Source organism: Selaginella moellendorffii, unplaced genomic scaffold, assembly GCF_000143415.4.
Source record: "Selaginella moellendorffii unplaced genomic scaffold, v1.0 SELMOscaffold_43, whole genome shotgun sequence".
Taxonomy (NCBI): domain Eukaryota; kingdom Viridiplantae; phylum Streptophyta; class Lycopodiopsida; order Selaginellales; family Selaginellaceae; genus Selaginella; species Selaginella moellendorffii.
Window position 1 is genome coordinate 986169 of NW_003314304.1, and position 10415 is coordinate 996583.

At 45.4% G+C, this 10415-nt stretch overlaps 6 protein-coding genes across 6 annotated transcripts; 1 reads left to right on the forward strand and 5 right to left on the reverse strand.

The window, feature by feature from the left end:
• Positions 1–248: 248 nt before the first annotated feature.
• LOC9647328 (cilia- and flagella-associated protein 61) lies at positions 249–3454 on the reverse strand. The gene is made up of 5 exons (XM_024685099.1): positions 3338–3454; positions 3149–3285; positions 1777–3092; positions 1155–1720; positions 249–1099 (listed from the first exon to the last, which is right to left on the reverse strand). Exons 2-5 carry the CDS (start codon positions 3240–3242, stop codon positions 349–351), a joined length of 2727 nt encoding a protein of 908 aa, XP_024540867.1. The 5' UTR covers positions 3243–3285; positions 3338–3454; the 3' UTR covers positions 249–348.
• LOC112349844 (platelet glycoprotein Ib alpha chain-like) lies at positions 3441–4433 on the reverse strand. The gene is made up of 3 exons (XM_024684967.1): positions 4254–4433; positions 3615–4046; positions 3441–3503 (listed from the first exon to the last, which is right to left on the reverse strand). Exons 1-3 carry the CDS (start codon positions 4431–4433, stop codon positions 3441–3443), a joined length of 675 nt encoding a protein of 224 aa, XP_024540735.1.
• On the reverse strand, positions 4331–5363 carry LOC112349894. The gene is made up of 5 exons (XM_024685100.1): positions 5220–5363; positions 4896–5058; positions 4707–4839; positions 4559–4649; positions 4331–4502 (listed from the first exon to the last, which is right to left on the reverse strand). The coding sequence occupies exons 1-5, from the start codon at positions 5357–5359 to the stop codon at positions 4487–4489; spliced, it is 543 nt and encodes a 180-aa protein (XP_024540868.1). The 5' UTR covers positions 5360–5363; the 3' UTR covers positions 4331–4486.
• A 66-nt stretch (positions 5364–5429) lies between these two features.
• LOC9647329 (malonyl CoA-acyl carrier protein transacylase) lies at positions 5430–7290 on the forward strand. Its single transcript, XM_002979940.2, has 10 exons — positions 5430–5741; positions 5816–5901; positions 5967–6033; positions 6086–6228; positions 6284–6332; positions 6383–6520; positions 6582–6662; positions 6715–6891; positions 6951–7037; positions 7090–7290. The coding sequence occupies exons 1-10, from the start codon at positions 5529–5531 to the stop codon at positions 7153–7155; spliced, it is 1107 nt and encodes a 368-aa protein (XP_002979986.2). The 5' UTR covers positions 5430–5528; the 3' UTR covers positions 7156–7290.
• A 131-nt stretch (positions 7291–7421) lies between these two features.
• Positions 7422–8087, reverse strand: LOC9646829 (protein transport protein Sec61 subunit alpha). Its single transcript, XM_002980080.2, has one exon. The coding sequence runs from the start codon at positions 8085–8087 to the stop codon at positions 7422–7424; it is 666 nt and encodes a 221-aa protein (XP_002980126.2).
• A 55-nt stretch (positions 8088–8142) lies between these two features.
• LOC112349845 (protein transport protein Sec61 subunit alpha-like) lies at positions 8143–8756 on the reverse strand. The gene is made up of 2 exons (XM_024684968.1): positions 8353–8756; positions 8143–8200 (listed from the first exon to the last, which is right to left on the reverse strand). Exons 1-2 carry the CDS (start codon positions 8754–8756, stop codon positions 8143–8145), a joined length of 462 nt encoding a protein of 153 aa, XP_024540736.1.
• Positions 8757–10415: the final 1659 nt, after the last annotated feature.

The following is a 10415-nucleotide window of genomic DNA, read 5'->3' on the forward strand; positions in this document are numbered from 1 at the left end:
AATCCTCGATTTCAGTGGTGTTTTTCTTCTTCCTTGTGAAGAGAGCAGGCAAGCAGCCGAAGAACATGCTACCTCGCTCCGTGATGGTCGTGCGCCTAAGCATCATTCTTGAACCCTATTGTATACTCGAAAATTAAAAACCAAAAATACCACACATTTAACTCAATTGTGCAAGAAAAAATTAATTTTAAAGGAGGTAGTTTTATAGTTACTTATAAGTTATGTTTAAGGTGATATATTACAAACTCTTACAATTATATAATAGTGTTTTTTAAAATATGTATCTAACAGTTATACAATATAAATATAGTGACAAAATATCTTGTGATTATATAAACACAATGCATGTCAGTCTACTCGATCTAGAGCCAGCATGACGGGAGATGACTGCTCTAACAGCCCAATCATCCCTTGAATGGCTCGTTTGATCTGTTCTTCGTCTTCCCTGCCTTCCAGATCCAAGCTCTCGTCCCACACGGAAATGGACAGTACCTTCTTATCGATCTCCTTGATAAGATGATCCACAGTCGGCCCAATGTATCCCTCTCCCCTGAGCGTGAGCAGCACCGGTTTGAGCTCCTCCATCCCTTGCACCAGCTGACCAACAATCTCTTTGATCGTCTTCTTGTCCCGCTCCTCGGTCTCGGCCTTCTGGATCAGCTGCTCGAATGCGGTGTTGATGAGGTCTGAGGCAGTGACAAGTGCTGCCGATGCAGCTGCTGCCACCGCCGCGGCCGTCTGCTTCTTCTTCTCCACCACCTCTACGTCGTCCGAGGAAATAACTCTAGGAAGCAGCAGCCGCAGGTCCACCTTCTTCCGCGGGAGAGTGTACATCGGTAGCTCCAGCCGATGCTTCTCGATGAACTTGAGGAGTTCCTTTCTCACCAGCCTGGAGATTGCTTCCGCCAGCTCCGGGTCGATCTTGTCGCAGCTCTCAAACGAGGAGACGTCAGGCCCTCCTTTCGGGTGGCTCTTGCTTGTGTCAACAACGTTCTGCGTCAGGTTTGTGTAGAAGGGGAGGAAATCGTCGTGGAAGAGCACTGATGACCACGGTTGCAAGAGGAAGTTCATGATGTCATTCAAGCTTCCGTCGCTATATCTGTTTCGAAACATAATAGTCATACGACCAAAAGCACAAAGAACTCATGAGCTACCTTCTCGGAAGACTGTTGAGAAGAGACACTGGAAGCCCGACGACTTGGCTGAATTTCCAAGCGTCTGCCTTCACCTTCCCGGCGTAGAGGATCCTGGCGAGCTGCTTGTTCTCTGCGATGTCCACTCTCGCGTAGAAGTTGCTGAACTTGGTTAGCATGGAGTAGATCCGCAAGTCGTCCCAGTTCGTAGTGTGACAACTGGGAAGCACAATGCTGAAAAGCTGAACGCCGCCAGGGAGAATTCCACCAGTGCATTTCGGTCGGCCCAAGAGTGGCGTAACTGGCGCAGGCCACTTCTTCCCGCCACCGCAATCCTTCGTTTTCTCAGGAAACCACGGTAGATAGCTCAGCCATAGCTTGCCTACATCTGGGAGATGACTGTTGAACCGGGAGATCAGTGATGCTGCCAAAGCTTCGCCAACCTCTTGGGAACAGAAAGTCTCAAGCTTCGGCAGCTTTCCACAGTTTCGGCTAAACTTGCAAGCAGTCCCAGCAGCATAAATGAGTGGGTCATTCGTTTGAAACTTTCCGTCCACAATCACACGTCCATCAAATATGATGTTCTCCTGAAAAGAAAAAAAAAACTTTCACTTGAGGTTGCAACCACAAAGCAAATACTCACCCTTCTCATCACGTTGAAAAGAGGGATGTCGACTTGCTTCCGCTCGCAGGTCACCAAGAGACAACACGGGAGCTCGTGGTGGATTTTCTCGTCCTCTTCTTCACCCTGAGCTTCAAACTTCGCTGCCTTCAAACTTCCGGACTCGTTCGTAGTGACTCCAACAAGCTTCAAACCCGACTTGACAGCTACTTGACACCAAGCCAGCTCCTCCAGCAAACAACTCAAAATGTTTGCATCCCCGTGGACGTACTTGTTCGTCAACTTCTTCTCAGCGTGGCACAGTACGATGTTCGATCCCCTCAGTCCTCTGGAAAGCAAGAGCTGGATAACGTAGAAAGCTTCTAAAGTGGAGCCGTAAACCACTGCGTGACCTTCACCGTCGACAAGGACTTCGCGGGGGACTTTAAGCTTCTCAAGTGACCCTGTAATGACGTCCAGCCTCGCAAGGAACTCATCCGCCCGGATAACTTCCTTCACTGCACTGATCCCAAGCTTGCACCCCGTCTGGTCTTGCATCCCGGTTGTCATAATGAAGAGATCATACGATAGAACTTCCCCGTTCTTGAGTGTTATCGTCTGCGCTTCTCTGTCGAAGTCAGTCACGAGAGACGACTTTAGTCCGACCTGGCAATCAATCCCGAGCTTACTGAAGCACCGTGCCGGGCCTGATTCTACGTCGAGAATGGAAGCTGCTGACGACGAGAATCCCATAAAACCGCACGGAGATACCAACGTGACGTTTGTAAACTGCATCAGAGGATTCGCAATGAGCTTGTGAAGAAAAGCCTCCGCGGTGCGCGACGCACCGGCAACTAAAATTTTCGAGTTGACAGGAATCCTGTGCCTGCTTGTAAGCCTGTGAGTGGTGAAGTAAAGCGCACAGTCGAATCCGGAAAATAGTCCCCTTGGTGAGAAGTTTGCAACTGACCCTCGCCGTAAGGCTCTTTTGGACGGTCCAATAGTCTCGGGATGTCTGCCCCACTTCTGAGAGGGGCTCATATAAACGTGTTGTCTTGCGGGAATTAGCAGCATGTCTTCAATAACGTCGGGAAGATCCTGGTCTGGAAAAATGGGGCAGTAGAGCAGCGTTTTCTCTGTCTGGCGCATGATCTCTCTCAGGAATAGTCTTCTGCGATGACGAAAAATTGGACTCAGTGCCAAAAGAGTAACGCACGCTTGGTTTGCTGGAGGGTGATGTTCCAGATTGATGAAGGACTTGACGCAAAACTGCGTTGTCAGAGCTTCCACAGGAACGGTCTCCTCAATCATTGCCAAGCCAACAATTTGAGCAGACAGCACAGCGACTATGGTATGGCCTGGTTGGAGTACGAAAGGTTACACGACATCAGTACAAAAAAACTCTAGTACTTACATCCTTTTCGTGGATGCTCGACCAAGTCGACAATGCTCTTGCAGTCCTTAAAATCTGCCAAGAACTCCGCAAGAGCATCAGCATCGCGGGACATAGTATGTCGGACTTCAAATCCCTGATCATTTCAGTAAGAAGTTCTGTAAAACTCACGTACTCAGAACTGGCTTCTTGTCACCAAAAGTTACTTACAGGAGCCAAAGAATCACGGTGAAGAAGATATAGGCATAAATGAGCGATTGACAGGTCTGGGGGATGATCCGTCATCATACGAGTTTCCGGCAGCTTGACGTTTTCAATTTTCCTTGAAGATCTGCAGGGTACTCTCGCAAACAGTCGGAGCAACGGATGTATCCGACTGGTGTATGGAAAGCCCACCAAACAGTAATCTCTAGTCTCTAGCTTCAATCACAACGTATCATACAGTCAGACACCGCAAAAAGAAATGACATAAAAACTTTACACTGACCTCGAAAGCCGACATAACGAAGTCAATGCCCTGATTTTCAAACTCTTCCTCGATGCAAAGCATGCTGATTTGGAACGCGTTCGTAATCTCCACAGGAACGTCGACTTCCACGACTCGAAATTTTGGTGCTTCCTCAGCCTTCATTTCAGCAATATCAGTAACCTGCTGAGTGACCTGTTGCGGAACTGGAGAAGGAACTGGAGAAGGAGATGGGGGAGCAGGAGCTGGAGAAGGAGCAGGAGAAGGAGACGGAGCAGGAGAATTCGAAGAGGCCGGAGAAGGAGCAGCAGGAGCCTCCGCTTGGTTTTGTGTCACTTCCGGAGTTGGTGTGCTTGCTGGTGTGCTTAACGGTGTACTCCCTGGTGTAGCTTCAGCCGAAGAATTTTGAGCAGCCACAGGCTCTTGGACAGTAAATTCGAATTTTCTCGTCACCTTTAACATGGAAAACAGTTAAAACTTAGAACGGATGGATTTCACGTTACCTTCTTTGTCAGCGCGTCATAGTCATCAGTATTGAAATTGAAGCAATAGTCATTGCTGATTAGAGCAGTGATGGCCATCAGTCCAACGATCTTATCGTCCACCTGCAAGTGACAACACTGGCTACTGCATGAGGCATACAGATAGTAGAAAATTTACCTCGGCCACAAAAACGGTATTGTCTTTATCTTGAGCAGCAATGAGTCTAGCAACTGCGTAAGGCTGAGACGGAATTGCGATTTCAGGCACTTGAGCCAACGGCGAGCCCCTCTTCTGAGCCCGCTCAATGACCGGAAGCAGCTCATCATTGTCCTCAACCACAGCCCTTCTGATTTTCATGGTCGGAAGAACTGTGCTGGACATTTACAAACAAATCATCCAGTAAGCCGGCTTCATGGGTTATTAATGCTGAGAGAAGGAAAGATGACATTAAAAGCTTAGTAATCACAAGATAGGACCCGAACCTTCGCAAGCATGCACACATGAGAAGCCCATAATCAGAAGTCCGTGACATCGTCTTGAATAACTGGGGAAAAACTGGATATTGCGCAGGGCCTACAAACCGATACAAAGTTTACACTCAATTCTCTCGTGTGTATAACGAAAACTTACTTGGAAGAAGAACAGCTTGGATATCGGGACAAAGGGTAAAGACAGCGCGCATAAAAGCTGATGAAGCACGCTGCATTTCATCCTCAGTAAGCGAGCACATCGCACACACCCCCATCCATAACAAGCTATCCGTCTGTGATAGGAAAAAACCACGTTAAAACATCATACTCGCGAGAGTAAGAAACTTGCCAGGAATCCAAGATCCGATGCTTCTTGCCTCGCCCAAGCTCTAGCGTCAGGAATTTTTCTCATTGCAACAGTCCCGGGAACTGATGGCGCGTCGTTGAAAGAACAAAACGCCACCAATTTGTCGTCGGCATTCAGCACCACAAACGAGTAGATGGACATCTCACTGCACGGTCACAAGAGATAGAATCAAAACTAAAGAGCATGGAATTTCTAGCAGCAGGCAATAAGGAGAGAATCTAAGGCAATGCGCTGCGAGATCTTAGCAACAGGAAGGAGAGAATCTAAGGGATCGCTAGCAACAGAAGAAAGAAACAAAATTCTTACATGATGAAATGGAAATCGAAAGCTCCAAATGTGGATTGAAGCGCCACGCGCTGAGGCAGGAATGCGGCCGTGGCGGCATCGGCATCCTCGGCGGCCGCCAGGCGGAGCTTGAATCCTCCGCACAGGCTGAGCGCTTCCATTTTCCTCCTTTTGCTCAAACCCTAGAAACAAACTACCTCAAGAACAGCATATTCTGTTATATGCCCTAAAACCATTGGCGTTGGGGATCTCGCGGAGGGGACGGACGAGCGCAGCTAGAGCGAGCCTCTTAATTGTGGAGATTCTAGGTCTGTGATGTGAGAGCAAGCAATGGCGATGTCCAGCTTGCTTCCAGGCGCCACTACGCGAGGGATCTTCGCATCGTCGTCCTCTGTGCTTCCTTGCGCTGGATCTCGCGTCGAAAGGTGCAATGCGAGGCGATTAGCGCCGATCCGGTGTGTCGGCGTCCAGGCCGAGACGATTGCAGCGGATAATCTCTTCCGGGATTACAAGCCGCGGACAGCATTTCTCTTCCCTGGACAGGTGAAAGGCTGCGAATTTTTTGGTTCTTCTTTTTCTCGTTGTCACGAGTTTTGTGTGTTGTTGATCGATCAAAGGGAGCGCAAGAGCTGGGAATGGGAAAGAGTGCGCATGAAGTAGGAGAAGCAGCAGCGCTCTTTGCAAAAGCCAGCAACATTCTTGGGTGAGTTTCTGGAGCTCTTCTCTCTCTCTCTTTTTCTCTTTAAGTATAGCGTTTCTTCCTGATAGGTACGATCTTCTCGATGTTTGCATGAATGGGCCAAAGGAGAAGCTCGATTCTACTGTCATCAGCCAGGTTTGTGAATTCTATTGTCTTTGTATGAGTAAAGCTAACTATTTGATCGTAGCCCGCTATCTATGTTGCTAGCTTGGCTGCAGTGGAAGCCTTGCGAGCACGCGAAGGAGGCCAGGCCATCATCGATTCGATTGACGTAGCATGCGGGTTGAGCCTTGGCGAGTATACCGCACTCGTTTTTGCTGGTGTGCTCAGGTAGCTTTCGTTGAGTTTAGCCGCATTAGTGTCTCATTTTTCTTTCCTTTTCCAGCTTTGAAGATGGCCTGAAGGTTGTAAAAAAGCGAGGCGAAGCCATGCAGGTTCTCCTTTTACTGAGGCTTTGGCTTCTAGACTAATCTATTCATCTCAGGCTGCATCAGACGCGACAAAAGGGGGGATGGCCAGTGTCATCGGGCTCGATCCAGTGAAAGTTCAAGCTTTGTGTGATGCGGCCAACGAAGAAGTTAGTGAAGAAGATCGAGTTCAAATTGCCAACTTTCTGTGTCCTGTAAGTGAAGTGCCTGCGTCCGGCCTCTCATTTTCTGCCGGTTTTTTCATTTCTCGTCCAGGGAAACTACGCCGTTTCTGGCGGTCTCAAAGGTATCGACGCTGTGGAGGCAAAAGCGAAAAGTTTCAAGGCTCGAATGCTGGTAAGCTTGCGCCAAAAGGTTGAATCCAATACATACTTGATCGTAATCGCAGGTAAGACTGGCAGTAGCAGGAGCTTTCCATACGCAATACATGGCTTCTGCCGTGCCAACGCTAGAGGCTGCTCTAGCCGACATCGAATTCAAAGTTCCCAGGATCCCGGTGATTTCAAACGTTGACGCGCAGCCTCACTCGGATCCCAAAATCATCAAGGAGATACTCGCTAAGCAAGTAAGGAAGATTTTACCTCTCGTGACTCGTGACTCTTGACTGGTTGATCCATGATACAGGTAACCTCGCCAGTCCAATGGGAGACCACCGTGAAAACGCTGCTCAGCAGAGGACTTGAAAATGCCTACGAACTTGGCCCGGGAAAGGTCGGATAGTTGGCTGCGTTGTTAAGAAAAGCTAAAGTAGTTTGCGATGCAGGTGATCTCGGGTATTTTCAAGCGTGTTGACAAGAACAGCCCGCCCGTCACAAACGTGAGCGTGTGAGTTAAGTATTTCATCTCAACTAATTTTGCCAAAGCACTGAGCCTTTAACGAAGGTTGGAAGCCTTTTTCAGATGATAATATTCAGTGTGCTAGCATTACCAGAAAATGCATGAAGAACACTACAAAAATTTTCTAGAGGTCTACTGTTTTGAGAAAACCTTGTTGATTTCTTTCTTCAGATCAAAGCTTTACAGAAATCAAAGTGAGATTGATATGACAAACAGGAGAATGCATTCTCAAAAACTTTTGACTGTTTCTCCTTTTGCTTAAATCTGCTTCTCCTTCTGAATCGTCCTTAGAATGTGAGAAATGGTGCCAGCTGCTATAAAGAGCCCAGTCCCAGATCCAATCACTCCCATCATACTCGCCACCACGGAAACAACACCAATGCCAAATCCTCCAAGTGCTGCCGCTGCTGGAATGTATCGATCAAGCTCTTTGTGGAGGTGGGAGCTCCTGTGTCCCACGATCGTCAACCCTTCCTCTCTCCACTGTTTCGCTACATCCTTGGAAGACGATCCAGACAACTCAATCCACGCTTTGGAAAGTAAAGTGCAAGACACCACCGTGAACGCAGAGTAGACGAGAAAATGGAGTGGCTCTTGGATCACGCTCGCTGGAGGATGAAAAAAGTTGTAAATCATCCCACCGAGAGCTCCCATCACGAAATTGTTGTAGCCCAAGATCTGACCCATGCATTCGTAGGTCTTCCCCAGACTACTCGCGAACTGGGATAAAAGCATCACTGGCGTTGTTGCAGTGTAAAACAGCTCGATCGGATACTCCATTCGCCGCCCTTTCGGATTGATCACTTTGATCACCACGCTGAGAGACTGAAGAAATAAAATCACGCCAATCGCTGCGATAGTCAGCAGCAGCGTCCAAAGATTTGGGAGGTGACTTCGGAAGAAGATACTCCGGATGGTTCTCATGTTGAAACCGCCATGGAACAATCCTCGAAAAGCTTCCACTATGGCGCCTTCGAATTCAACTCGCCCTCGAAAGTTGGCGGTGACGGGACTGAACGAATGCCATATCAAGCTCTCTGCAACATTGCATGCCGCAAACAAAGAACCCGCTGAGGTCCCGACTCCATATCCTTTCTCCAAAACCTCGTCGAGAAACATGATCATCAAAACTGTGGAAACAAGTTGCAGCACCACCATGATTGAACTTATCACTCCGATCGATCCATACATCCCGCCAGCAACGTTCATGGTTGCCAAAACCAGCGTCAAGAACAGTCCCCCAACCTTTTGTACCATTTTCATGGATTTCGTGTCCTTGAAGCTTAGGATCTTGCCACCGGCCATCACTTGCACTGCCATGTTTGTGGTGATGAGCGGTGCGATTCCCAATTCCATGAGCGTCCCGTGGCTTGAATTTGTGAGTAACTGATAAGGATTCTCGCTGAGAGATTTGGTGATGCCAAACACTGGTAGTCTACTGCTGACGATGAGGAGAGAAACACATAAACCTGTGTTTAGAAGCCTCTGCTCTAGCGGAATTGGGAGCTTGGGACGATCGATCTCCATGTTGAGTAGCCTGGTAGCCCCTGTAAACAATCTATCCGCAAATCCTTTCATCTTGGACAAAGCCATGACTAAAGATTAGGTTTTGTCGAGATTGGTAGCTTATTTATAAAAGGACAAAAGGGTAGAGGAAAAAGGTTTTAAGCATAAAAGAAAATGTTTGGTTTGAGCAAGAGTTTAGTTGAAGCTCTGCTTTCAATTATAGGATCCTGGATCGAATTGAATGTGAGCTTATGTTGTGATCCACAACAAGATTAGTGTAGATATATGTTGGCGAGATGGGCATCTCTTGCTCCTCTGTGACATTTCCAAGAGTGAATGCTGACTGATGAATAGGGATACTGATTAATCATGGACACCAACACAGACAAGAGCTCCTTCTATTTGAGGAGCAAACACTAGAAACAACACTAAAGCAGCCTTCATAGGTAAAACGAAGGAGCTTGATGAACTAGGCTCAATCAATGCCTGTTGAAAAATGGTTGAGCTTGGGAGACCTTACATGCTATTGACAAGATCCACCGGTCTTTACTCCATGCAATCACATTATTAGAACTCTAGCTTTAACAGAAATCTATCAATATATCAGAGCGGTTTCACAAGGACTTTAATATGAAAAAATAAAGAAATAAATAAGTTTGCCTTTTAGATATAAATTAAATCTGATCAGAGCCCTGGGACGCTGAATAAACTTGTTAGTTTTTATGTGTTTTTTTTTGTTCAAAAGTCAAAGGTATTATTATAAGCATTATTATTTAATCAAGCACAAAGCTCAAATTCAAAGTGTTAAAACAAACAAGAGCGTAGATAGCAGAGGCAAGAATTTATTGGTTTTATGATCAATATATCATAAAATATCAGAGCAGTGTAGGTAAATATGCAATTTTTCTGGTTCGAAATAATATCAGAGCATCCTGGACCTGTGGGTTATGAGCACTGCGCCACTCTGTTATGAGGAACTTTCTCCTACCCATCTCCAAGTCTCGGATTTTCCTGGTGATAGATAGTCAAAGGAGGTTTTGGATGGCAATAAAGGCAAATAGAAGAATTTTAAAGGAATATACTTCTAGGGAAGATATGGTTTTAGCATAGGCATTAGCTTGCATTATTTTGTTTAAATTTATTTTTAGGCTAAAAAATATGAATGTTAAACCTTAATGAATTATTAAAAGTTTCTTTTGTCCTTTTTGTAATATTTTTTAGTCATGAAAATTCTATATATAACTTGTATTGTATTATTAATATTTTAAATAAAATTAAAAATAGTAGTATTTAAGATATTATTAATGGATGTTTCCAAAAAAAACCAAGCTTTGTGTCAGAGTGTAAGTGATTTTAGAGATGCTCAGATTTAAGTTTCCCTTGAGAAATGGAAAGACAACAAAAAATTTACTAAAAATATTTATATTTGCTATTAATATTTTCTACTATAAATTGTGTGTTGGTTAGTAGCTGTGAATTAATTAAAGTTTTCTTAAATTATTGCATGTTAAATTTTCAGCTTGGTAAAAAAATGTCATAATTGACGTAAATTGAAAATTATTATAGATGAATTTTAAAATTTTAAATAATTCCTATGACATTAAAAGTAGTGATTTTTTACATAATATGAATTGTTACTTAAGAAAAGAAAAAAAACACAGAAAAAAGTGAAAAAAAAGTGGAAAGAAAAGAAAAGGAAAAAAAGAAAAATGCAAGAACCAAACTTTCTTTGTCTCGGAGTTTGAC